Raw genomic sequence first — 25,903 nt, 5'->3', positions numbered from 1 at the left:
GGTGTTTGGATGGAGTGGAGGATTGCGGTATACTTTTAGAGCGGGATGTGCTCGCTTATTCGGATGAGCGCACCGAAGTCCGGCGAGGCATTGGAAGCGGGCCGATCCTCCATCAATCCACGGTATGGATCCATCAATCCATCCACCAATCCATCCATCAATCCTGAAGGCTTCAAGGTCATTCAAGACTTCAAGAGATTGCTAAATGAAGCCATCCTCCATCCTGGCCCTACCGGCCGGCCTGATTGGACTGATATATGCTCAACACGTCGACGATGCGCATACATATTCGGAACAACTCCACCTCCAACCCCTCCCCGGCGGAGCGCTCTACGCTGGCTTCAACTTCACGGCCACGACTCCCCTGACAGCATATGAACGACAACATTTCCGCTTCTTCCCGCGATCCCTCGGACAAATCCTTCAATTCACCCACACGGCCGAATTACACCTCCGATTTGCGGCGGGTAGATGGGATGCCGACAGTTGGGGCAGTCGACCGCGACAGGGAAGTCGCGAGGGAGGGACGGGAGTGGAATTGTGGGGATGGATTGAAGGGGAAGATGATTCGCAAGCGATGGAGAGATGGTCGGCGTTGGTCAACAGTCTGAGTGGCTTGTTCTGTGCTTCCCTCAACTTTATCGATTCCACCCGCACCATCAGCCCGTTGTTGGCCTTTGATCGGGAGGGATTTGTATCCCCCTCGACGACACCTCTCCACCTCATGCATGGAATGTTGCCGCATGAGGTGGTGTGTACGGAGAATCTCACGCCTTTCTTGAAATTGTTGCCATGTAAAGGCAAGGCGGGATTGTCGACGCTGTTGGATGGACACAAGGTGTTTGATGCCAATTGGCAAGCCATGGCCGTACATGTCAAGACCGTTTGTCCACCTGAGGGAGAGGTGGGAGAATGTGCACTCCAAATGGATCAAACGCTCGACATGGTCCTCGACATTGACCGCAGCATGCGTCCCAAACATGATCCCATCCCCCGTCCTCCTCCTGTGGAGGAAATGTCCTGCGATGATAGCAAATCCTACCATTCCCACGATACATGCCATCCTCGTCATCGAGAGGGAGAGATGGAATGGTCCATCAGCCGCGTCTTTGGTCGGCCCATCCACGGATCCTGCGATCTATCATCCTCTCAACAGGAATCCGCTCACATCTTCCTCGACGTGCCCGATGACCGAGTGATTCAAGTTTCCACCCAGGAATTCACCAACGGAACCGACCGAGAATACCACCTCACCGACGCCCGCCACTTCCGTCTCGGCCAATCTCTAGACATCCACCTCCCCCAACAACTCCTCCCTCCCACCCCACCATCCCCATCCCTCCTAGACATTTCCCGTCAAATCACCGGCTACGGCCAAGAACGCGGGGGAATGCACACCCTCATCACCAATCCCCACCCCCACCCTCTCCGAATCATCTACCTGGAATCCCTCCCCTGGTTCCTCCGTCCCTACATGCACACCCTTCGCGTCTCAGGCGCCACCATCGAAACCATGTTCTACACCCCAGCCATCGACCGAAAAAAAGGCACCCACCTCGAACTCCTCCTCTCCCTCCCCGCCCACACCACCATCTCTCTCACGTATGATTTCGAAAAGGCCGTCCTGAGATATACCGAGTACCCGCCCGATGCCAATCGCGGCTTCGATGTTCCACCCGCCATCATCCGCGTCTTGAAGGATGATACTCATGGGATGGAGGGAGGKTATATGCGGACCACGAGTCTTTTACTCCCCTTACCTACGCCCGATTTCAGTATGCCGTATAATGTCATTATTTTGACTAGTACGGTCATTGCGTTGGGGTTTGGGAGTATTTTTAATTTGTTGGTTAGGAGGTTTGTGCTTGGGGATGAGGTTCCGGGGAGTGTGCTTGGGGGGGTTGTGGGGAGGTTGAGGGGGTTGGTTTTGGGGATTACGAAGAGGGGTGGGAGTGGAGGGGAGGGTGGGAAGGGAGGTTAGGGAGGTTAATGGATAGATGGATGGATTGATGGATTGATGGATTGATAGATGGATTGATAGATAGATGAGGATGTTGTATTGGTGATTGATATTCTGTCGCTTATTCTTTTATGAATGGAAGATGGCGGTCTTGTTGTTCTGCTGTTTCTTATGAGGATATTGGGTCGCTTGTTCTTTTATGAATGAAAGATGGGCGGTCATGTTGTTCTACTATTTCTTATCAGGCTAGTAGGTCGCTTGTTCCTTGATTTTTCAAAAGAACGGCGTTGATGCTATCCTGCGATTTCTTTGTTTATTGATAGGAGATGGCGGTCATGTTGTTCTGCTGTTCCTTCTATTTGTAGAAGATAGCTTGAATGCTGTCCTACTGTTGATTTGTAAAAGATGGCGGTTATGTTATCCTGCCATTCACGTCTAGGAGATAGCGGTGATAATGTTCTACTGTTTCTCTATGTCGTGGAAGATGGCGGTGATGTTATTCTACTATTTCAATCATTTGTGGAAGATGGCGGTGATGATATCCTATCGTTTCCATTGTCCTTCTACTATACATTTCTTCATTTACTCCAGATGGATGTCGTTGATGAAAGAATAGAAAGATGTCGTTAATGCTATCCTACTATGTTATTCATTTGTGAAAGATATCCGATAATGTTGTCCTATCCTGTCTTGTCCTATCATTCATTCCTTTTTGCATTTATTCATTCATTCATTCATTCATTCAACTCATATCCATCTATTCGTCCATTCGTTGATTCATTTCTGCATAATCTAGCCTCTCTGTTTGTGACTTACCATCGACTTCCCCTTCCCTTCCATCTCCATAGCCCTTTCGTTTCCCTTCCGTTTGCCTTTCCTACTCTAGCTCCTACCCCATCTCCACGAGGAGAAAAGAAGGCAAGAGTCCTTTTCTTCCCCCTTCCTACTCCAGATATCTCCTCAAGGAAGAAAAAGGAAAATCATCCCTCTCCCTATACCCCTCCCCCTCCCTCTCCTCAAAAATCCCCCCATCTCCTCAAACCCCCTCCCCCTCTCCACAACAATCAAGTATCCCCCTCCAACCCCTCCAACAACCCAACCAAAACTTCCGCAACATCCCCAGCAAACCCCTCATCATTAACCCCCCTCTCATCCTCCACAACCTCCACCCCTCTACAACCTCTCAACCCCTCTCTTATAGTCTCAAATAACACCTCATCAGCTTTTGGATCATAAAAAGGCTGATCTGGAGTTGAGAGAAGGCTTAGACCACCTTTTGGGAATATTATTTGGACCATCGCTTTAGGGGAAGATGAAGAGGGGGAGGAAGGGGATGTAGGGGAGGGGGAAGTGAAGGAAAGGATTTTCTCCACGATATATTCTCCTATAAGTTTATTTTCGGCGGGAGATGTGCGCATTAGGGTGACGGTGGAGTTGTGTTGGTATATTAATCGATTGTGGAATTTTGGGGGGAGGGTTGATTTGGGTCCGAAATTCACCTATCCACATCACCTTCTTATTAGCATATCATGTTTCTCTTCCCCCTTCAATCCAAATAATGGATGGATGGTATAACAAGGAAGGAATAGAAACGAACCATATCCAACGCCCCCAAACTAATAACACAAGGAATCCCCATCTTCAACGCAGCTTCCAACCGATATGGTCCCGCCGACATATTCCCTCCAACGATATAATCTGCGATTTCTGTTGTTGTGAGGTCAATTATCGCGTCGATTTCCCCTGAGGAGATGAGGGATTCCATTGCTAGGCCGCCGTGGCCTGTGGCGTGGAAGATGAAGATTTCGAATTCGTGGGTGGAGGTGCTTTCGAGGTGCGAGCGGATTGTGGTTATTGCTGGTGTGGTTACGCCGAACATTGTTAGGGCGATTTTTATCTTTTTCTTCTTATTCCCTGAGGATGAGGATGAGGGAGAGGGGGAGAGGGAGGTAAGGTAGGATTTCGCCATCCCAACCATAGCCCCCGCAGCATTAGAGAGAATTCTACAGAGTAATGAATTCGTCCCTGCGATGTCTACGATGGAAGGCATTAAGATGATGTCTGATTCGCCGATTATGGGGCTTGTGTCTCCGCTTGCGGCTGTGGAGACTATGAGTTTTGGGAAACCTAAAGGGAGGGAGGAGCTTCTTAGGGCGGTGGAGACTAGGGAGGTATTTCCTGTTCCGCCTGCGGAGATTATTCCGTGGATTTGTTGGGAGGGGTTGGAGGAGGAGTGGGTTTGGGAAATCCAATTCGATGCGCAGAGGGACATGTGGGTTATGAATTCGCTGCGGGGGAGGGTGGTGGGGTCTTGATTTTCTTCTTCTTGTTGTTTTTGGTCTTGTTCTTCATCTTGTTGTTGGTGGTTTTGTTGTTGCTGTTGTTTTCGAGGGGAATAGTTGGTTAAGAGGGTGGGTTGGGAAATTGTAATGTCTGGGTGCGTGGTGGGCGTGCGGCCTACGTCGATGAGGGTTATTTTCGAGGCGCCTTGGGTGAGGAGTTGAGTGCGGAGGTAGAGGAGTTCGTGGAGTTTGGTCTGTGTGGAAGAATAGAATGTTATTATATACGAGTTGGCTTCTTTTTTTTTTTTTTTTGGATTTCTTGTTGTTTGTTGGTTTATTCGGGGGACTAGGAGATCTTACATCGCATGTTCCTATGATAACTATATGAGCCATGTTGTGGTAAATGTGGGTAGTTGTGATGATGTCTGATGAGGAGTTCGGTGTGATGTTGTTGTTGTATTGATCGAGAGCTTCCAGATCATGAAGAGTTTGACCCGCACGAGCTCATGTAACCTCCAAAAGTGGAGAGCTACATGTAACTTACAAGGAGCTGTGAAGAAATGCCGTCAGCATTGGATCGAGGGATGGACTTTCCTCCCGCAATCCTGCAGGGCGAAAGCTTCCTGGACCTGAGCTCTTCTTCATCTTTTGCAGCGCAGCATTCATCTGCGTCACGCCCCACATTTCTCTCGGGGAGCTCAGATCCAGTAGCTATCCTACCCTGCCTACCTCTAGAAGGAGCATTGGGAAATCACAATTCTCACGTATTTGGCTCCCTCTTCCTCCCAACCATCGATATTCAATTCTCTCCATTGAAGTTCAATTTCTTCAAGAAGAAAATGAGCCCTCCAACAAATCGACAAGAAATCCTCTCGAAATTCCGCCAACAGATTCAAGATGGAAAAACTCTCGTCGGCGCAGGAGCAGGTGTGTCCAAGAAATAATCATCCCAATTATTTTCATCTTTTAACACTTCCTCCTCCCAAGGAATCGGCCTCTCCGCGAAATTCATCGAAGCGGGCGGCGGAGACCTCATCATAATCTACAACTCCGGCCGCTTCCGCATGGCGGGTCACGGATCTCTCGCAGGTCTCATGCCTTATTCCAACGCCAATGATGTCGTCGTGTCCATGGCTTCGGAGGTCCTACCCGTGGTGAAACATACGCCTGTGATTGCGGGAGTATGTGGGACGGATCCCTTTCGGGATATGGGGAGATTTTTGGGGGAGTTGAAGGGGATGGGGTTTGCGGGGGTGCAGAATTTCCCTACTGTTGGGTTGGTGGATGGGGAGTTTCGGAGGGGGTTGGAGGAGACTGGGATGGGGTTTGGGGGGGAGGTGGAGATGATTCGGTGGGTTTTGTCTTGTCTTGTCTTGTCTTGAATGATTGAGGGAAGGAAGGATGTGATGGAAGACTGACTTTCGTACAGGACTGCTCATGAGATGGGAATGTTGACTACCCCATATGTGTTTGATGTGCATCAAGCGAGGGATATGGTCTCAGCTGGAGCAGATGTGATTGTAGCACACATGGGACTCACAACTTCGGGGTCGATTGGAGCGCGATCGGGGAAGAGTTTGGATGATTGTGTCGAGTTGATCCAGGCAATTCGAGATGCTGGGGTGGGTGTGAGGGAGGATGTGATTGTGCTTTGTCATGGAGGACCGATTGCAGCACCGGATGATGCGAGGTATGTGTTGGAGAGGTGTCGAGGGGTTCATGGATTTTTCGGGGCCAGTAGTATGGAGAGATTGCCAGTGGAGCAGGCGATTACTGGTATTACGAGGGAATTTAAAGGGATTGTCATGAAATGAGATGAGATGAGATGATGGAATCATGGAWGGATTGATGGATTATTGATGCCATCTTGTTAGCTGCATATGATTGTGGTGGACATGCTTRGTAAGGTCGATTCCAAGCCTTGGGGGTTCTTTTACCCGAGCGGTGCTCTTCATGAGGTACCATGGAATGATGAGATGAATGCGATGAGTGAGATGCACCAATGAAATGGTAATTGCACACCCCAAGTAGTTTAGGTGATGGGAGGGAGCGGTGAAAGGCAATGGTGAGCAAGCGTCGCTATCCGAATCACTACTGTAATTGATACGGCAATACAAATAGCAAACATTCATTTTGCCGCACGAGCAGGGGTACCCTGGGARTGCATGCCCGCCGTCCCGCACGCACGCACGCACGCACGCCCGCACATGCTCAGCCGTGATGAAGTTCCGGAGAGTGGACCGCCGACTTTCTGCTGCGCTCTTTCCACTTGCATGCATGGAGATGTAATAGATGGAGGAGAATGATGGCTTTGTCTGTCTGTATGGAGGGAGTGATGGTGGTGGTGGTGGGAGTCACAGACGCGTCTCGCCATGAAGAACCATGTTTCATACCGCCATCAAGGTTCATCTAGCGCCGGCCGTAGATCTGATCAGCAGGCGAGAGGTTGAGGCGATGTAATGTCATCCATGCCATGTATTGTGTCTTGAGAATACTGCCACAATGCTGTGAACAATCCAAAGACTGTCATGTTATCACAATCTGCAGAGTTGATTTCCCACCCACCAAACAATACGAAACAATAGCATGCATGCAAAAGATGTGGTGTGGAGATGATCTGGTGGAGGGAACGGGTTGGGTGGGTTGGGTTGGAAGCGTGACGCTAGTCTACCTAGCTTAGCCCGGTTGGCTTTCCCTGGACGGGAGACGGAAAGGCACGCTTGGACTCGCATCTGGCGCTTTGGAGGCAGCGTGGCATGGATGGCATGAGATTGAGGACCATCTCTTCTCTTCATCATTACTGTTGGATCCATTACACCGTGCTGCACCTTTACATCATCTCAACCGTCGAGTTTCTTTGTCGATTCCAATCCCCGCCGCATCTGCAAGACATTTCCAGGAGTCGAGTGTGATCGGATCGACGAGTTCGAGTTCGAGAAGCGCCGGAAGGAACGGACGGGGGACTTGCCTTGCCTGCGCCTTTACCTGACGATCGACATCCAGCTACCTCTACCTTACCACTATCTTACCTACAACGTCCACCAGCACTTCCAACACACCTCGATCCACTCTCTTGCCGCATCACTTGGACGACATTCCCTCACCTCGAATCCCGGACTTTTCCGCACTGGTCCATTTCCATTCCCATCTCCATCAAACCCACAGTTCCCTTCTCATCGCCCTGTACCACCACCTGAAGCCCGTGTGACGGTTGCCTTTTTGCTTGCTTGCTGCTACTGCTGCTGCTGCTCCCTCTACCGGCCATCACCGCCTCTGCCTCAGCTCCGCACCTCACCTCACCTCACCATCCGCGCGTGCCCGAACATCCTCCGCCCTTCGGATGCCCGCACTCGCGCCTCATCGCCAACCGCCTCGTCGGCGTGACTAACGACGATCCACCATCCCACCTCACATTTCCACTCACAACATGGATCAAGCCAACATGATGCCTCATGGCATGTCGGCTCAACCGCAGGGCATGCAGCGTGCTCAGACGAATGGTATCTTACAAAATCTCTACGGAAAATTGGTCGAGGACATGCGCGCTCAGCTGGGTCAATATGTCAACACCTGGCAGGGCACCTTTGATTCGCGCGAGCGTGCCACTAAGATTGTTCAACTGTGAGTGTTTGCACATTTACACAAAGCCCCATTCTAACCATCCACCCGTTCAGCATCACACAACTGCGTCTCATCAATCCAGACTTGCACAAGTGCCTGCAGATTGCAACATCCTTTGAATCGCGCTCCTTTGGCGAGGCACAGAGCAAGGAGCAATATGTGGAGAGAATGGCCATGAAGTTTGAGGAAATCACCGAGAAGCGGAGGCAGAATGGTCAGATGGCGATGATGAATGGTGCTCCCATGATGCAGAACCAGAACAATCAGAACAATCAAAACAACCAGAACAACCAGAACAATGGTGGAGGAATGCAGAATCCTGGTATGATGAACATGGGTGGGAATGGGATGCAAAATGGTGGCATGGGTAATATGGGCAACATGAATAACATGAACGGCATGAACGGCATGACCAACATGTCCAACATGTCCAACATGAACATGACCAACATGGCCAACATGACCAACATGGGATTCTCTGGCCAGACCGGACAGATGAACGGCGCGACCGGGCAGAACTCGAACCCCATGTTTCCCCAACTACAACGACCGATGCAGCCTTCCTCTCTTCCCATGCAGCAACAGGCGCAACAGCAGCAACCCACCACCATGAACCCAGCCGCCCTCCAAATGAGCCAGCAACAACAACAAGCGCAGCAGGTTCAACAGCAACAACAACAATTGCAGCAACATCAAGCTCAACAGATGCGAGCACAAAACTTGAATCCGGCTGGCCAGTCACAGGCTCCAAACATGCGGAATGGGCAGGCTTCACAAGCTACACCTCCACATATTTTGGAGGCGGCAAAGTCCATGTACCAACAAATGCCCGAGGAGCAACGGAATGGAATCCGTCAAAAGATGTTGTCCAACATGACCGAGCAGCAAAGGATTGCACTTGCTCAGAGTGGTAGAGGAGATCCACTCATTTCATTCCTCGTCCGAAAGGCCATGGAGCAGGCACGGAAGCAAGCCCCAGGTGCCGCTACAGGCTTGCCCCCAAGCAATCCCGTCAACAACACCATGGGTGTGCCGATGGGTAATGCGCAGCGACCTCCTTCACAAGCAGACTCCCAGAATATCGACTTTTCCAGCATTCTGGGTCAGCAAGCCAATGCGCTCAAATTGCAAGAATCCGGAGAGCAGGTGGTGCCGGCGAGTAATAACAGCAACACTCAAAACGGCTTGAATCAGATGAACATGGGTCAGGGTGTCAACCCACAGATGTTGGGAAATCAAAACCCAGGAGGACAAATGAATCCCACCCAGATGCAGTTTTTCCTCTCGCAACAAAAAGATGCGCAGCAACGTGAGGCCATGCAGAAGCACTTGATGGCAAATCGTCAGGGTATGCCACGACAGCAAAATGGTCAGCTTCATGGCCAACCGGGCGGCTTGCACACTCCGAATGTGCTTGGCGGCGCTCCAGGTCAGGCCAACAGTCCGGCCATGTCCATGTTGAACCGTCCAATGGCACCGCCGGGACAGGCTACACCAGGTACACCTCAACCAGGTCGACAGCAGCCAGTGTCTGGAACTCCAATGAGCGGCGCCAGTCAACTTGCTCAACATCACCAAAACATGCTGCAGAATAACCAGCAACAACAGCAGATGAATCAAATGCCTCCACAGCAGATGAATCCTCAGCTCGCCTTTTTGCTCAGCAAGGTACCGCCACCAATGCGTGAGAGGTTGATGAACATGCCCACCGAACAAGCGCAAGAGTTTTTGATGAAATACAAACACCAACTGAGCGGTAGACAACAAGGCCAGCCGAACATGTACAACATGCCCAACATGCCCAACATGCCAAACATGCCCAACATGTCGAATATGCCCAACATGCCCAATATGCCCAACATGGGAGGCCCTCAACAAGGACAGCAACCTGGCTTCAACGCGCAGCCGGGTCAGAACCAGCAAGGAATGCAGATGGATCCCGCTCAGCAAGCGCAGACTCGTATCGCGCAACAGCAAGAACTCAAAATCAGACAGCAAGCAATGGACTTGATGCCATTCCCCAAAGCCGTGCTCATGCAGCTTAGCATTGCCGTGCCTCCACAAGTACAACGATGGGGAGACTTGAAGATGCATCTTCAGCAGAACGTGGCGAATGTGCCGCCTGGATCGCAGGAAAAATTGGCGGCACTACAGCAGCAGTGGTTCCAGCGTCCGGGCTTGTTTCAAGAAGCAATGCAACATTTGCAGCATCAACGGAACAACATGCAAGCGCGGCAGATGCAGGCGCAGATGCAGGCGGGTCAAATGTCGAATGAAGCTTCCCAGCAAGCAGGAATGATTCCTGACCGGCCGGCTCCTCCAGCACAAATGGTCCCTCCAGCGCCGATGATGCAGGCTCCAAACCAAGCCCTTCCATCCGGCGCGAATACACAGCCTCCATCCATGGCACCCGTCACTCCGCAAGATATTCAAATGTACCGTTCCAAACAGCCGCAAGCCGCAGGTTGGGATGATCAGACGGTTCGTAATATGATCTACCGAGGCCGACAGCACGCGCAGCAGCAGAGACAGGCGCAAATCCACGCCCAAGCACAATCCCAGGCTCAACAAGTGCAGCAGAAGCAGACTCCGGCACAATCTACCCCAATGTCGAGGCCGCCCACGCAGACTGGCGGACAGAATCCTGCCCAGCGTACTCAACAGCAAAAACACGCGGCCAGTGATGATGTGATTGAGATTTCAAGCCAAGCGGCGAAGCAGTCTACTCTACAGGCACCCGCGATGCAAGCCAGCGCCTCGCAATCACAGTCACAGTCGCAGTCGCAGTCACAGTCACAGTCGCAGTCCCAAGTGCCACGCCCAACTGCGGAACAACTGGCCAAGATGTCTCCCGTCGAGCGTGACGCATATGTTCAGAGATTTCAGAGAGCACAGCAACAGCAAGTACAGATGCACGCTCTGCGCAATGCCCAGGGACAACTGCCTGCTTCGGCTGGTACATCAGGAGCAAACAATCCCACCGGTCAGGGCGCTCCGCAAGCTGGAAATCCACCCAAGCTCACGATTGAGCACCAAAAACGCCTGCAACAGATGTTTACTGAAGTAGTACAGGCCAATCCAAAAGGACAAGTGATTCAATGCGATGAGGCTGGACTGGAAAGGGCGAGGAAGATTCTCAAGAAGCTGTGGTACCCGTCTCAGCGAATCACGGCGACTCTGTCGACGGCAATGTCCTTTCGCTTCACCGACGAGCGTCTGAAGGAGGTGATTCGAGCGCAGCTCATCGTTCAACRAAACGCCAAGGATGGTGAAGGTAACATCAAGGACTTTCTTGCCGTCACTCCTGAGCAGTTGTTGCGTCTCGAGCAGAGTTTGGCCTCGTACATGACGGAATTGAGGGAGAGACAAAGGCAGCTTGCCGCAATGAAACAGCCACAGCAACAACAGCAACAACAGCAACAGCCGCAGCAACAAATTCCAGCTGCCACATCCGGTACATCTCAGCCAGGCCACGTCCGCAAGGCATCGGCCAATCTCAAAGCGCCGCCAGCCCCGACCGACAACAAGCCCTTTGACTGGGCAGCACCCAGTCCGCATGGCATTCCAAAGTATGACACTGGGCGTAATGAGCTCACACCGGATAAGTTGAAGTTCCCGCCGAATAAGAAGCGCAAGACTGGACAGCCAGATAGCCAGGCCTCGACCCCTGCGAGCCCACCTGTTGGACAAGGCAAAGCTCAGACTTCCGACTTGACTCGCAAGCCTCAACAGCAGAAATTTGAGAGAGACTTGCAAAAGTTCCGCTGTAATGATGCCACTTGTGATGCTTCCATGCATGGATTTGAAACGGAAGATCAGCTGCAGCAGCACCTTCAAACTCAGCACCAGCAGATTGCAGATCCACTGGCATTCCTATTGGACAACGCAAGCAATGCGCTGGGTGTTGATGCCACTACTGGTGCGACTGATACAAAGCAGCCACCAACAAAGCAAGAACATCAAGAACGGCAAGAACGGCAAGAACGGCAAGAACAGCAAGCTACTGGCAAGAGTGGCATCATCGAGAGTGAAAAGGTGGCCGCGAGCGAGCAGACATTGTGGGAGTCGCTGGCTGAAAAGATCGCCATGCCAGACCCACAACTCCCCAGTGCGGCCATGATGGACACCGGCATGGACAACTACTGGGATGGAACCATGATGCAATACAACAACAACGGCTGGCCTTTCGATGATGATATGGATGCCAGCACCAAGGAGGTCATCGACACGATGAATTGGCAGTACAAATACTGCGACCTCGTCGACCCGACGACGGATCGGTGGGAACTACGTCCGGGGGCCTTGGATGCGGATTCCTCCCCGGAACTCACCCCCGCTTCCAGTTCGAGCAGTTTAAGCAGTGACGTCTCGCAGTCGGATGCGTTGAACTTCCTCCTGACCGTGGAGAATTTCGATGATGCGGGTGGGGTGCCGCAGAGTATGATTCCCATGTATCATCAAATCAAGGGCATGCTGAATGATGATGCTCCTCCTTCTTGTGCTGCTGGTAATGAGGGAGGTGAGAAAGGGGAAAAGGATGGTGTAGTGGTGGAGGGGGTGGAGAATTGGAAGAAGAGGCGGGCGCAAGAAGCCAATGTCATGGCGCAGGATTTCTGGGCGACTTATTATGATTGAGTTGAGGGATGTGAAATGTCGAGGGGTGATGTCGGTGGGAGAGAGAGAGTGTGTGTGTGTGGATATATTTGAGCGGGGATTTAGCGATGGCGTTTTTTGAGAGCGGTTTGGGGGGAAATGGGGGTCTCATTGAGAGGTTCAACTCTGTCTGTCTGTTGATATATAGACTGGGGAGGGAGTTATCTGGGGTGGTGGTTCTTTTGGAGAAGGATATACCCATCGTCTTTCTTTTTTTGATAATATCAACCAACCAATAGCACGTACTCTCGTTTTAGAGAGAAAAGCGCTTCTTGAGCAAGTCTTTGATTTACTGGATCTTCTCTACAGGTATAATGAACATGAACGTGATGTGTATAAAAGCGTCTCTAATCTAGGTTTGTACTTTATTCGATGTCGCCTGGAGTATTAATAATTCTGCTATCTTATCGTATGAAAATGTTTAGAGAAGTATAAGATCTATCATCTATCATAAATCCCATTGCCTGCGAACTGGATGGCTCCATTCTCAGGATCATGTTGATGTGATCACCTCCCAGGTATTCCTTGGCGAATTCGAAGCCTTCTGTTCTAGCGCCAAAGCTTCTTCCCTCCCGTCCCATCCATCATCTCATCATCACCATCTCCTCCAACCTCCACCTTTCATGGCCACTCCCACTTCCCCCATCCCCTTCATCCCCGCCAAATGCCGCGTCTCTCAGGTCTCCAAAGAGACGTCCTATCTCTCTACCGCCGATGTCTCCGCTCCGCACGCACGAAACCCTCGACCACGCGTCCCAATTTCGAAGTCTTTGCAAGGCAAGAATTCGAGAAGAATTTACATCTCAGCAAGAAAGATTTCGGGACCATTGAATTTTTGGTGAGGAAGGGACAACGACAATGTGAGGTTTATGAGGCGAGGAATATTACCAATATCGCTGGCTTTACTTGAGAGTCGGGTGGAGATGGTATGCATGCATGGGTGAGTGTTCTTGACATCCCCTTCTCCTTACCTACCCACATGATGATTTATTCAGAATTCTGCAAATCCTATTTGGCTTTTCTCGGAAAGCTTATGACGATTATTCTTATCACATACACTTTTGAACTGATTGCGAAATAACTTCGATTGCACACTATTGTCGGTACTATCTCGACGTCCATGGCTGACATTCCCTTCTTACAGRCTGGAATACCTCCCACTACTCCTTCAATGGCGGGCTGTTACCAAAGCTCAGAGCAGCAACATGCTCTGGGTATCGGTCTCCGACAATCTTGTGACTGGCGAGAAGACTGTCAATCTCCTTGAGGTCATTCTCGCTCAGCTCCACTTCCACCAGATTCTCACGAACTCGCTCGGCTGTCGTCGCTCCAGGGATGGGAATGAAAATTGGGAGACCGTTGCGACCGCTTTGACTTCTCACCCAAGCAAGTCCAATCTGACCAGGCGTGCAACCCTTCCTGTTGGCAATGGCTTCGAGCTCGTGTACCATTTTGATGTTGTGCTCGAAATTCTCGGGCTGGAATTGGGGGTAGTGTCGACGCATGTCGTCTTCGGGGATGTCTATGATGGAGGGTCAGTCAAAGATATTTGAAAGGGTAGGATAGCCTGCCTGTCTTACCAGAGATGCTCTTGATCTGACCCGTCAAGAAACCGCGTCCGAGTGGGCTGAAAAGAAACGAGTCAGTAAAAACTGGCAGGGAGAAGATTTGGTGGATAACTCGCCTGTACGCAACGATGGGGATGTCAAGCTCAGCGCAGGCTTGAGCAACACCATTCTCAAGAATAGTCCTCTCCCACAATCTGATTGACAAACTCGTCAGCGATAGCTTTTTGCGAAGTAAGGATGACATGGCCAAACATACGAAAACTCAACCTCAACAGCCGAAATCTCGACTTCCTTCGCAGCTCGACGGATCGTGTCCGCACTACACTCCGAAAGACTAATCCCACCCAATTTCCCGGATTTGATATACTCATTAGCAGTACGCATGGTAATCTCAATAGGTGTATTGGGATCCACTCTCGCGGCTTCGAAAATATCCAATGACTTCTTCCCGTCTAGAACTCGAAGACATTCTTCAATTGAACGACGGATATTGTCGGGGCTACCGTCGGGTTTCATGCCGCCTTTTATTAGGCCGCCTTTGATTGAGATTACGACTTTGGATGCTGGGAGGGAGGGATGTAGTGTTAGAAAAGATGTTGTATGTAGTGGGAAATTTATTGTTGTTCACTTACCATCTTGGGGATATTTTGTGAAGTATTCGTTTAGGAGATGGAGACTGTTGCGCTGTTCATTTCCATATCTGTTCAATAAATGAAGCAGTCAGTGACCGACCGACTATTTGTTTTTTGAAAGTTGAAGGGAGTGTCGTTTGAGTGGAAAACTTACAATTCGCCACCATTCCAGAAATTCGCTCCGTTGTCCAAGGCAGTTTCTAGAAACTCTATGTATTAGTACATGTCCAGTATTTTGAAAAGGCGAAGAAGCCGAAGCCGAAGAAGACGAAGAACGAGGGACGAAGGATGAATGAGGGGGAGGGGGAAAAGAAAAAGAAAACATACTCATCGCCTCAAAAGCCTGCTCCTGTGTCGGAGGATTGGCCCTCCAAGTYAATCCCATCAATCCATAACCCGTATGATGAATCTTTTGGCCTGCGATGCTGATTTCCTTGTTTTTGTTGGTGGGGAGGTGGAGGGCGTCTTTTGCTTTGTTGAGGAGGGAGGCCATTTTTTGGTTTGCTGACTTGGTTTTGGGAGGGAGGGAGGGAGGGGATGGGATGGGATGGGATGGGGTTGTAGTAGGTATGGTAGGTGAACAGTGTGTTGAGTCTCTGGAGGTTGCTGTTGTTAGTTGTCCCTCTATCTATCTTAGTGGGGGAAAGGAAGTTAGGATTGAATTGGATTGTTTGCTTACGATCTTATCCTGTGTAGGATGGAGATGTGTAAGAAGAAGAAGTAGTAGTAAATGTTTGCTGTGTGTGTGTGTGTGCGTGGGCAAAAGAGTAAGTACTTAAACTACGTTTAACTACGACGTAGTTAGGTAAAGTACTCCGGAGTAAGCTTCGGAGTTTGTAGTTTTGCGTTATCTCCATCTCCATCCAGCTAACTAGGTATCATATATGACGATGATGCACGAGGAATTCTTCTTACGCGATGATGTAATCTACATGTACATGTTACACACTCATTCATACAAGTCGGGGGAGTTTTTGTTTCCAATTTCTCGTGGATGCAACGTGAAAGAGTGATTTAATATAAAAGACGTAAACTTGGAAAATGTTGTGAATGTCGCAAAGCAGTTTCAGAGGACATTTCTGGTTGGCTCATTTCTTGCTTCGATATCGATAGCTCAGTAATGGTACTGCTCGCAGCGATATATGTGCACGGTTAGAATTCTCGTAGCTCTCCGCCATGAGTACCGTATAACCATACTCGATCGTTATTCTCATGCCTTGATCCGATCTCACAGGCGTGAGAAATCCTCTACACCCATGTTCCATGTAGCACTTTCGCGTGCGCATTCTACTCCATCCATATTCATCCGTTGCCCCAGTGTTACTTCCCACCAATTCGTGACTTCGTTATCGCTTGAGAGCACTTGACGGATTGATCGTCTCGTCGCCTACGTTGATGTCCACCATCAAGCAGCGACATGCTGCTCATACCACGCCGGTTCTTCCCTCTGAATCAGCGTCGTGACTTTCTCTACTTCCTCGGCAAGGTTCTGCACATTCGTATCCCATGCACGAAGATCCATCTTGGCAAGACCACTCTCCTTGGTGTTGAAGTGAATCACGCCTGCGATTTGATCGATCGATCCGGACAGACGATTGCTCTCGATCATKGTAGAAGCATACACTTCTGCCTTGTCAGCATCCACACCAAGCAGTCCACCAAGGTTCTGGAAGGAGATGTTTGCGTAGATTCTTGAAACCGCCAGGAGATTGTGCTCCAGAACTGCCTTGTCGAGAACAGTGCTGCCATCAGACGTCTTGGCGAGTTGGTGGTCTTTGAGGTTGGCTGCAAATGCAGCAACTTCGGATGGTGCAAGGATACGATCGAGGAAGATCTTCTCCAGTATACTGTACTCTGGCGTGTCGGATGTACGCTCATCCTTGTACAGCTTGGCGAGTTGACGACCACGAAGCGGGCCAGCAGGCGCTAGTACGGCGCAAGTAATGGCGGCTGAAAGTGCCTGCAAGCGCTCTTCCTCATCAATGACAGCTTCGTTGGATAGAGTGAGATATGCTGCAGAGGCGTCGAGGAAGTTGCGCTGCGAATCGCTGATCCGAGCCTGACAAAGTTGGAATTGTAAACGGGTGGGCTGATCGGTCACGCTGAAAATGATTTGCTTGATCTTGTTCAGGTAGGTGAGAGCGTTGGTGGGATCGTCCTCCTCCAGGTAGCATCGGCAGATTCGCATCCACACTTTGGCCTTTTCGTCATCGCTGACAGTTCGCTGGGAAGATTCGAGTGCAATGGTTTGGAGTGTCTTGGCCGAGTTGATGAAGTCGTTGTCCGCTTCGTAAGTATCCGCAAGAATGAGCTTGAGTTCCGTGTCCTGCTGTTCGTACGACACCACCTTTGGAGCGAGGATCTGGATGATTTGTGTTCTGTTGTATGACGTTAGCATCTCATTCGCTGACTTTGCAATGAGAGTCTGGCTCAYCCTGCTTCGGTCTTGATATCGTTGTTGCTGAGAGCGCGAAATTGTTCGATGAATGCAGATAGGAGCGGCCGCGAGTAGATCACCCCGATATTGTCGGATGTTATGCTTTGCACATATTGTACTATGTTACTCTCAAGATCGTCCTTCGTCGCCATGATTCGCTGAAGGATGCTGTTGTATTGAGCTGCGCGGTCATTGGCGCCACCGCCAGCCTCAAGCGAAGCGAGCTCGGATGCGAAAGAAGCCATCTTTAATGGGTCAGTATTTGGATGACGATGGTATCAAATTGAAAAGCTGTCAATACCTTGAGATGACGGGATGTATCGCGGGCACAAAGTGAGGTTGGTGTTTGTAGTTTACAAGATCGACGAGGTACGGTAGCTGTTGCTAGCGCAAGCTCGGACCAGGCGGACTGGGATTCACTATGAGGATTGGCATTATTTGCATGTACGTATATCACCAAGCTCTATTATTTGATAGAGCATGCTGAATAGTCCGCTATGCATTGTATGGGAGCAGCGACTTGTTACTCGTTTCTCGCATTGGCAGTGCTGCAAGGCTATTGCATTAAAGCACGTCCTTGTAAGGCCATCGTCCTGGCCCAGAAACTGACCGTCAAGTCGCGCGACAGTAGCAACAAATCTCCGACGCCCTTTTCAGTCGCCAAGTAGGCAACTCGCCATAAAAGCTCCGTCGAACCATGTATGCACATTTGACATTCGCCTCTGCGGTCGTTATTCTTACAACATAGCCGCACCTTGCCCAACACCCATCACTCCCGCGTCTCGCCCTCATTCATCCCATATATGCATCCGCATCCCACTCCACCTCCGCTTACTCAGTCTTCGGAATGTAGTTCTGTTGCTCAAACAAATAGCCCTTGATTTTGCTGTGCTTCAATTGCTGGAGGTATCGCTCTGCAAAAACCAATCAGCCTAAAATTCTCCCCACATCTCATGCACTTCCAGCGAGTAGTGAGTGCTGCCTTACCTCTCAAGTGTCCGCACTTCTCCAAATGATTCACGCCCTCACGGTAGTAGCATTTGCCCATTTCCTCGCGGATCAGCCGYGCCATCATGCTCTGCACCCATTGCTCTCGGATGATGGAGTCCTGTGCAGCCTTTAGGGCCTTGTTATCATCGTAGTCTACGCCATCAAAGGTTGGAGGRACCGTGGGCTTCGAGGCCTTGAAGGATTCCGATTCGGGGGTAGGCATTGCGGCGGTAGGAGCGGATGTGGGTGACTTCGGCTGAGCAATGTTATTCTCTCCTTCACATGAGCTGCGAGTCTGGATGGGAGAAAGTGTTCTTTCGCGAGTCGTGGAGTCGTAGATGTAGATGTAGATGTAGATGTATGGACCGTCACCTTCAATTTGGCGCTAGTACGGCTGGTCCCGCTTACTCTTCGGTGATGGTTGGCGTTGAATCTCCTGGCGTTGTCTTCCTTTTACTTCGCCTCCAACTGAACCTCTTCATACTCTTCCTTCGCGATGGCGATTCGCTTAGCTTTCGCTCTTGCAGTTCCCTTTCTTCCGCCTTTTTGGTCCAGTAATCGGTCCCACCAGTCGAGGCGTATGAAACTTTCCACTTCGCTTCATCAAACTGGATAACTTGGCTATTGTTTATATCACTCAGCAAAGCCTCTCGTCGAGCATGGCATGGTGGACACAGTCTGTCAACTCTGAGCGTCTTGTAGGGATGCGCGGTAATGGTACATGTCGTGGACCATTGCACTTGCGGACCAATGCAGGCGTGGCGACATTCTATGAGTGGACGTGGGCTGAATGTACTATGCCCGCACGTCGCATATATCATTCGACTGTGGCAGCACATGCTGAGAATGGGTTATAAGAATATGCAGTGTGTACATTGCTATATCCGAGATCTTGAGGATGTACGTTTTGGGCTGTTCTTTGTCACAAAGTACAATCCAAGCCAACTATTCTTTTCCTTGTTCGACATGCACCATCTAGATATCAGGAGCTTTGTGCCTTTGCCTCTTCATACCTCTCGCTCTGCGGTTCTTCTTGCCACTTTCCTTCTCCCATAGCACTTGTGTCGAAGCCGTGAAGTTCAAGGTACTCTCTAAATTTGATGTCTTCTTCTGCGATGGTGTTTTGAGTGATCTCAGGCAACAACCACACAAGGAATGCGCTCAGAAAGCAGAGGCTCGAAGCGACGTAGAAAGGATATTGGCCTTGCTTGATCACGTCGTTGCCACCGGCCCCCTGAATATATGGCTGTAGGTCGCACTCAGTAAGCGTGTGAACATTCCAGACAGACGTTTGAGTGAACCTACGAAGATGTAGTTCCCGATGAAGGCACCTATCTTCCCCATAGCAGCTGCAATCGCATAGTATCTGAAGAGATGAAACGGGTCAGCGAGGTCGAAGCGCAGATGAGGAGCTAGAAAAATAGTGGCGGTAACTTCACGCCATTTTCATTGCTCTCCAACATTTCACTCACTGCGCTCTGATACCGGTGGCGCACGTCTTCGAGGCGACGAGACCGATGTTGTCACCAGGGCCCATCTCACCGAGCTATCAAAAGGGTAGGAGTGTCAGCGATATCTAAGACGTTGTCGATGTGGACAGAGACAGGAGACCCTCTATGCCTTCTGCCCTTCATTATCTTACCATGAGGAAGACTCCATATACCACGACGAAGGCAGCAATATTGTCGGGACGTCTGAGATCTGAAAGGTTATTGTTAGCGGCTTTCAACCAAAAACGCGGCGGAAAATCCATACACTCGTAGCATCCACTCATAATGAATCCCAGGACACCCTGTGCAATCACAAAAGTACCCAGGGCCTTGCGCGGGCCCATCCAGTCTGAGGTGAAGGAGCCGAATATGGCACCGGGCAAGTAGAAAGAGTTCACGAGGACCGACCAGCCCAAGGTCTGCCAAAGGACACGATCTGGCTGAATCACATCAATCCAGGCCGAAGAATAGATTGAGAATGGGCTTCAAATGGTCAGCCTTTCATTGACCACACTTTACTGCTGGATGAACTCACTAAGTCAAGAAGTCGTAGATGAACCATATTCCTGAGACTAGGATTAATCTGTGTTTTGGATCAGCCTGAGCGACATCCTTGAAGCCATGGAACCAGTGCACTCAAAAGCGGTGTACCCTCAATATCTTACCTCGGACCATAGAACTWGAGGGCGAGCCAATATGGCATCTTTGTCTTTTTGAAAGACTGCTTCGAGAAGGATTCGGGCTCCTTCAGCTTGATCCGAAGATAGAGCAGCGACAAGGGAGGGACTACTCCCAAAGCCAGAGACAGGCGCCAGACAAGAGTGAGATTGTTTGGGGCGATCCTGGTGATTATCATAGGAACTAAAGTACCCAAAACGAACCCGAAGTCAATCTGAACATTGGTGAAAAGGCAGAACCAGCGATTGCGGGAGCCTTCTTTCAGCTCGCCACTGGACTCTGCACAGGTCACGCTTCCGGCAGGATATTCACCGCTGCGTGAGATATTAGTTGGCATTCAAACAGCATCAATATGATGAACATACCCTATACCTATTCCAAGGAGGAATCTGTACGCTGTTAGAGCTGCGAATAGGCCTCCGATGGAACCTCCTGCGCCATAAGATCCAGCTCCGAGCGCAGCAAAGACGAAGAGAATCACAGTGGAGACAACCAGTGACCACTTTCTGCTGAAATGGTCGGATGTGTATCCGAAGAATAATTGACCGACAACTGTTCCAGCGAACGCGAGGGAAGTGACATTTTGCTGGGCGCTACTTTTGCTGTATTCGTCTCCGTAGATGGTCTTAAGACAGGTGTTCACTGGACCGATTACACTACAAGCGGTTATCGAGGTCAGCATGAGCCTTGAGCATCAAAGACCTAGGAGAATGCCTCCATCTGTGCCCTAACCTTTGTAAATATCCATCCGACTGGTTCAAGCATAGATATGTTAGCTGGGAAGTAGGCTGAAACGGGGCGTTTGCTCAAATCTGAACATTCGATAGCCGCTCTGATCATTTCACTCTCCTCGTCGAGCGGCCACTAAGTCCGGCATGTCACAACACGCCATCGAATCTGTCTCGATAAGGCTGGTATCACTTACAAAAAGCCCGGCGCCAGCTAGATGACAATATCAGCAATTGTGTCTTGCCACAAACGTTCAGAACAGCTCACCAGCTAGACTTGGCCTCAACTGTTGCCAGCGTGTGAGTGTCGGTGCATTCTCGAGACTTGAGTGACTCTCGAGAGCGACTGCATCGGCATGCTCCTCACTGGCGTGGAACGTATTCCTCTTGGTTGACATGGTCCTCCGACGCGACTCAAAATGGGATTATGACGCTTGTCGATGAGAAAGATCAAGATGGGGGAGGCCTCGCTGTRATGCAAGTGGAATCTTCCGTTGACGCTAGGTACCTTGCAATCCTTCGAATCCATCTCATCAAGGGTCTCTCTCGGTTTAGCGTGGTCGTCCCACGCGCCAAACGATCAACTTGCCACACGACTCGTAAAAGGTTACCCTGTCCGGCAAGGACCCGCCGGCTCTTAGATTGTGCCTCTGGTGGCAGCCGCAATCTCTTGCATCTTCAAGACGAACAAGGCTGCATCCAGACTCTCAATCCGATTCATCTGATTATGATTCAGTGCGTCATTGCAAAGATCCATCATGAGCCAACCATCTGGAACATGAGATCTGCAGTCACGATAAAGTAAGAGCACGCAGCCTTGAGGCAGCGTGGAGTAATTTCTCCGCTTTCTACAGAGAACCCTGCAGCCAAGACGACAAACAAGCCTCTGCATTTTGCTTGTCTTGCAGGCCAACACCGACGTCAGGAGTCGGCTTTCAATCCTGCATTTCTGGAGACCATCCSAACAACCATCTATCTCTTTCGGCACGGCGTTTTGTGAGAGATCGGTAAAGTCTGATCAGTCACCTCGCAAGCTCTGGACGAGGCGTGTCGTCCAAAGGCAGCAACGGGCACTCTTGTGAGCATTGATTTGCCGATCGGTTGCCACAGCGGACGGTCCTCTGCAACATGCGCCTTGAAACGCAAACGATTTTGTGCTGTTAAGATCTTTTCCGCAACACTGTCATGTCTGGCGCCCGGCAATGGCTTGTTGAAAGACCTGGGGCAGCATCCGTCATATTCGGGCTGCCGGGCGTCGAAGCTCGCTCGTCTGGTGAGGGAAGAGGCCTTGGACTGTTCGCGACCCGTGCAATTCCAGCATTCAGCAAGATATTGAGTGACCCACCTCTGATCTTAATGAAGCCCACGGATGACCTTCCTCAGCTGTACGAACAATTTCAACATCTATCGAAAGATTCACGAGATACATATCTCTCGCTTAGCTACAACAAAGATGATCCCAAGCGCGATGCCATGCTCAGGGATAAGCTCCTCAAGCGAGGCTTCCGCGAAGGTCTAACAGAGATGGCCAATGTAGCAAGTATAATGCAGACCAACGCTTTCAATGTAAGTCCTGCCCAAAGTCTCACAATCTCATAACTTCATAATCCCCATCGTTCTCTGTCCAACTTCGCCCATGTTCTCCTGGAACCTTGCTGTCCATCCACAAACCGAACCACCTACATCGCCTTGTGCTTACTCTCGCCACAGGTGGATCTCAACGATGGCAAAGGCTCGACTCATCGTGCCCTATTTGCAAAAATTGCCAGAATCAATCACTCCTGCGCACCAAATGCGCACGTCTGCTTCTACAGACCATCAAATCCCGATTCTAGAGGCCACATGGTCGTACACACCCTCGCACCTCTGCAAGCCGGCGAAGAAATCCTCATCTCATACTTCAACATCTTGCTGCCCCGACAGGAAAGACAAACCAAAGCTTCCAAATGGGGATTCTCTTGTCAATGTCCAATATGCGACGAATCATCAGACTCTCACGCGAATAACGAGACGGCCCGAAAGGAAATCAGAGAATTTACCGCCCAACAGGCTCGCATGATGCAAAACGCTCGCACCCCAATCAAAACTCTCCACGCCGCATGCGAACGCGGAGAAACCATCATCTCACAGACGCTGGAGACCAGCGCTCTATATCCCGCATTACCAGAMCTTTTCGATGCTCTGGGTATGCTGCAAGCAAAACTCCTCATCGAGCAAAAACGAGAGACGGAGCGAGAACATGTCGTTGCACATTTGAAGAGTGCTGCACTATGGGAAGCACGTATTACCGGGCCTGATAGTCCAGCGACGATTGATCGACTGGCAAAACTTGGGAAATTCGCCAGTCGAAAGGGTCATGTTCATGACTTTCGTATTGAAAGGAGTGCGGGCGGCGAATTGGACGTGGTTTGATTGGCAGCTACAGTAGAATTGCGAGCGACCAGAGTCTCGCGGATGCGGACCGTTCAGCAGAAGTTTGCGAACAGGTAGCTACAAGCACAAAAAGAAGCAAGCTTGCGGAGAGTCAGATGTTATGTCGAATAACTAATGCATCTTTGATCGTGATGTTCTTGTTGCAGAAAGCACAACCATCTTTGACTGCTGCTGCAGATTTACCGGCCCTTGGAAGTAGGCATCGGCGGCTCTCAAATAGGGTAGACACTTTGGTAGACACTTTGGCCATCGTCGACGACGGTCATGGCTTTCGCCTCACAAATGTAAAAAAGACGTGCCTTGGTGGTGAATCTGTCAATTCGCTCCCAAGGGCTAGCTTGCCAATGCTAGCTAACATTTCTCTGCTCAATCGGTATTTCGCGGTACGCAGCAACAATTTCAAATAAGCTGTCTGCATTCGTCGTGATATGAAGACGTCACGGCCGTATGCCTAGTGCTTTGTCCGAACATGTATCCTTTCAATCCTCCTAGTCGTCGGCCACGCATCATCGCTTGTTGGGGAACGCTTACTCCTCATCCTCGATCGGAGCCTCCTCATCGTACTCCTCAGCATCCGAAACAGATGCCTCCTGGTACTGCTGGTACTCGGACACAAGATCGTTCATGTTGGACTCAGCCTCGGTGAACTCCATCTCGTCCATGCCCTCACCAGTGTACCAATGCAAGAAAGCCTTGCGCCTGAACATGGCAGTGAACTGGTCACCGACACGCTTGAAGAGCTCCTGGATGGATGTGCTGTTACCGACAAAGGTAGACGACATCTTGAGGCCACGTGGGGGGATGGAGCACAGAGCGGTCTGGACGTTGTTGGGGATCCACTCAACGAAGTAGGCGGTGTTCTTGTTCTGGACGTTGCGGATCTGGTCCTCGACTTCCTTCATCGAGACCTTGCCACGGTAGATGGCAGAGCAGGTGAGGTAGCGACCGTTGCGGAAGTCGCTGGCAGCCATCATGTTCTTTGGGTCGAAGATCTGCTGGGTGAGCTCAGGGACGGTGACGGCACGGAAAGAGTGGGCGCCACGGCTGGTGAGAGGAGCAAATCCGACCATGAAGAAGTGGAGACGTGGGAACGGCACCATGTTGACGGCGAGCTTGCGAAGATCGCTGTTGAGCTGACCTGGGAAACGCAGGCAAGTGGTCACACCAGACATGACAGCGGAGACCAGGTGGTTGAGGTCGCCGTATGATGGGTTGTTGAGCTTCAAAGTTCGCATGCAGATATCGTACAGAGCCTCGTTGTCAATGCAGAAGGTCGCGTCGGAGTTCTCGACCAGCTGGTGGACGGAGAGAGTGGCGTTGTAAGGCTCAACAACGGTGTCTGAGACCTTGGGAGATGGCATGACGGAGAAGGTAGCCATCATGCGGTCGGGGAATTCCTCGCGAATCTTGCTGATGAGGAGAGTGCCCATACCGGCACCAGTACCACCACCGAGAGAGTGGGTGATCTGGAAACCTTGAAGGCAGTCACAGCCCTCGGCCTCACGACGAACAACATCGAGCACCTGGTCGACGAGCTCAGCGCCCTCGGTGTAGTGACCCTTGGCCCAGTTGTTTCCGGCTCCTGACTGGCCGAAGACGAAGTTGTCTGGGCGGAAAAGCTGGCCGAATGGACCTGCGCGGACAGCGTCCATGGTACCAGGCTCGAGATCGACGAGGACGGCACGTGGGACGTACTTGTTKCCAGAGGCCTATTGGACGCGTTAGAACATGTCTTGGCGGTTCGTGTGGGGTAAACATGAGGCACATACCTCGTTGAAGTAGACGTTCATACGCTCGAGTTGAAGGTCGGACGTGCCATTGTACCTGTGCCGCGTCAGCGTTGTCCCTGTTCGATTGCATCTCTTTTTGTTGTACATACACGCCGGAGCCGTCGAGGCCATGCTCGCCGGAGATAGTTTGCCTGCGATTGTCAATACAGTTCAAGCGGCAGAGGATTGAAGTGTAATTCCAGCGTACCAAAAGGCCGCACCGATTTGGTTGCCGCACTGGCCAGTCTGGAGGTGGACCTGAGATCACATCACTGTCAGCGACTTGTTGTTGTCGGGCTGGGGTCGATTGAGACGCGGGATGCGCGCGCAGAGCGTCAGGGGAGCGGTGTGTGCGTGTTTCGCCGTGGGCGGTGGGTTTTCGGCCGTCTCTAGGGAGGAAATACTAACAATTTCGCGCATACCGGGCATGTGGTGTAATGTTAGCAAATGCGAGGAGCAGGGACGTTGTAGAAGACTTATTCAAGGTGGGGATTTCGGACGGGTGGTGTTGTTGTTGAAGTTGAAGTCGAAGAGGGGACCAGAATTGGCAGGGACCTAAAGAACTAAAGCTCGCCAAACCCACACTAGCGTGACAGCAGGAACCGCAGCACAACAAGAAGAAGCTTCTCACTCGATCAAGCTGGCGGCAAGGACTCGTCACA

The 25,903-nt window shown here is 50.8% G+C and overlaps 10 protein-coding genes; 4 read left to right on the top strand and 6 right to left on the bottom strand.

Annotated features, from left to right (window-relative positions):
- Positions 1–205: 205 nt before the first annotated feature.
- On the top strand, positions 206–1,981 carry RCC_10236 (related to GPI transamidase component Gpi16; the record flags this gene model as incomplete). The annotated part of the gene is made up of 1 exon (XM_023775467.1): positions 206–1,981. One exon carries the CDS (start codon positions 206–208, stop codon positions 1,979–1,981), a length of 1,776 nt encoding a protein of 591 aa, XP_023631235.1.
- Positions 1,982–3,024: 1,043 nt separating this feature from the next.
- On the bottom strand, positions 3,025–4,635 carry RCC_10235 (related to UPF0261 domain protein; the record flags this gene model as incomplete). XM_023775466.1 has 3 exons in its annotated part: positions 3,025–3,459; positions 3,558–4,496; positions 4,603–4,635. 3 exons carry the CDS (start codon positions 4,633–4,635, stop codon positions 3,025–3,027), a joined length of 1,407 nt encoding a protein of 468 aa, XP_023631234.1.
- A 446-nt stretch (positions 4,636–5,081) lies between these two features.
- Positions 5,082–6,056, top strand: RCC_10234 (probable TIM-barrel enzyme family protein; the record flags this gene model as incomplete). XM_023775465.1 has 3 exons in its annotated part: positions 5,082–5,169; positions 5,230–5,593; positions 5,672–6,056. The coding sequence occupies 3 exons, from the start codon at positions 5,082–5,084 to the stop codon at positions 6,054–6,056; spliced, it is 837 nt and encodes a 278-aa protein (XP_023631233.1).
- Positions 6,057–7,669: 1,613 nt separating this feature from the next.
- Positions 7,670–12,498, top strand: RCC_10233 (uncharacterized protein; the record flags this gene model as incomplete). XM_023775464.1 has 2 exons in its annotated part: positions 7,670–7,863; positions 7,917–12,498. The coding sequence occupies 2 exons, from the start codon at positions 7,670–7,672 to the stop codon at positions 12,496–12,498; spliced, it is 4,776 nt and encodes a 1,591-aa protein (XP_023631232.1).
- A 1,178-nt stretch (positions 12,499–13,676) lies between these two features.
- Positions 13,677–15,209, bottom strand: RCC_10232 (related to voltage-gated shaker-like K+ channel, subunit beta/KCNAB; the record flags this gene model as incomplete). XM_023775463.1 has 7 exons in its annotated part: positions 13,677–14,038; positions 14,097–14,143; positions 14,201–14,278; positions 14,341–14,647; positions 14,717–14,784; positions 14,871–14,916; positions 15,044–15,209. 7 exons carry the CDS (start codon positions 15,207–15,209, stop codon positions 13,677–13,679), a joined length of 1,074 nt encoding a protein of 357 aa, XP_023631231.1.
- A 912-nt stretch (positions 15,210–16,121) lies between these two features.
- Positions 16,122–17,114, bottom strand: RCC_10231 (related to COP9 signalosome subunit 4; the record flags this gene model as incomplete). Its single annotated transcript, XM_023775462.1, has 1 exon — positions 16,122–17,114. One exon carries the CDS (start codon positions 17,112–17,114, stop codon positions 16,122–16,124), a length of 993 nt encoding a protein of 330 aa, XP_023631230.1.
- An 870-nt stretch (positions 17,115–17,984) lies between these two features.
- RCC_10230 (probable NADH-ubiquinone oxidoreductase 12 kDa subunit, mitochondrial precursor) lies at positions 17,985–18,366 on the bottom strand (the record flags this gene model as incomplete). XM_023775461.1 has 2 exons in its annotated part: positions 17,985–18,067; positions 18,141–18,366. 2 exons carry the CDS (start codon positions 18,364–18,366, stop codon positions 17,985–17,987), a joined length of 309 nt encoding a protein of 102 aa, XP_023631229.1.
- A 759-nt stretch (positions 18,367–19,125) lies between these two features.
- On the bottom strand, positions 19,126–21,437 carry RCC_10229 (probable MFS phospholipid transporter (Git1); the record flags this gene model as incomplete). XM_023775460.1 has 11 exons in its annotated part: positions 19,126–19,389; positions 19,449–19,509; positions 19,616–19,689; positions 19,786–19,844; positions 19,899–20,116; positions 20,169–20,216; positions 20,299–20,625; positions 20,677–20,967; positions 21,044–21,063; positions 21,237–21,253; positions 21,308–21,437. 11 exons carry the CDS (start codon positions 21,435–21,437, stop codon positions 19,126–19,128), a joined length of 1,509 nt encoding a protein of 502 aa, XP_023631228.1.
- A 787-nt stretch (positions 21,438–22,224) lies between these two features.
- Positions 22,225–23,451, top strand: RCC_10228 (uncharacterized protein; the record flags this gene model as incomplete). XM_023775459.1 has 2 exons in its annotated part: positions 22,225–22,605; positions 22,750–23,451. The coding sequence occupies 2 exons, from the start codon at positions 22,225–22,227 to the stop codon at positions 23,449–23,451; spliced, it is 1,083 nt and encodes a 360-aa protein (XP_023631227.1).
- A 548-nt stretch (positions 23,452–23,999) lies between these two features.
- On the bottom strand, positions 24,000–25,661 carry RCC_10227 (Tubulin beta chain; the record flags this gene model as incomplete). XM_023775458.1 has 5 exons in its annotated part: positions 24,000–25,181; positions 25,242–25,296; positions 25,352–25,393; positions 25,450–25,499; positions 25,650–25,661. The coding sequence occupies 5 exons, from the start codon at positions 25,659–25,661 to the stop codon at positions 24,000–24,002; spliced, it is 1,341 nt and encodes a 446-aa protein (XP_023631226.1).
- Between the last annotated feature and the right edge of the window lie 242 nt (positions 25,662–25,903).

The sequence above is a fragment of the Ramularia collo-cygni genome, assembly GCF_900074925.1.
Source record: "Ramularia collo-cygni strain URUG2 genome assembly, contig: RCC_scaffold21, whole genome shotgun sequence".
Lineage (NCBI taxonomy): Eukaryota > Fungi > Ascomycota > Dothideomycetes > Mycosphaerellales > Mycosphaerellaceae > Ramularia > Ramularia collo-cygni.
This window is presented reverse-complemented; position numbering and strand designations above follow the sequence as displayed.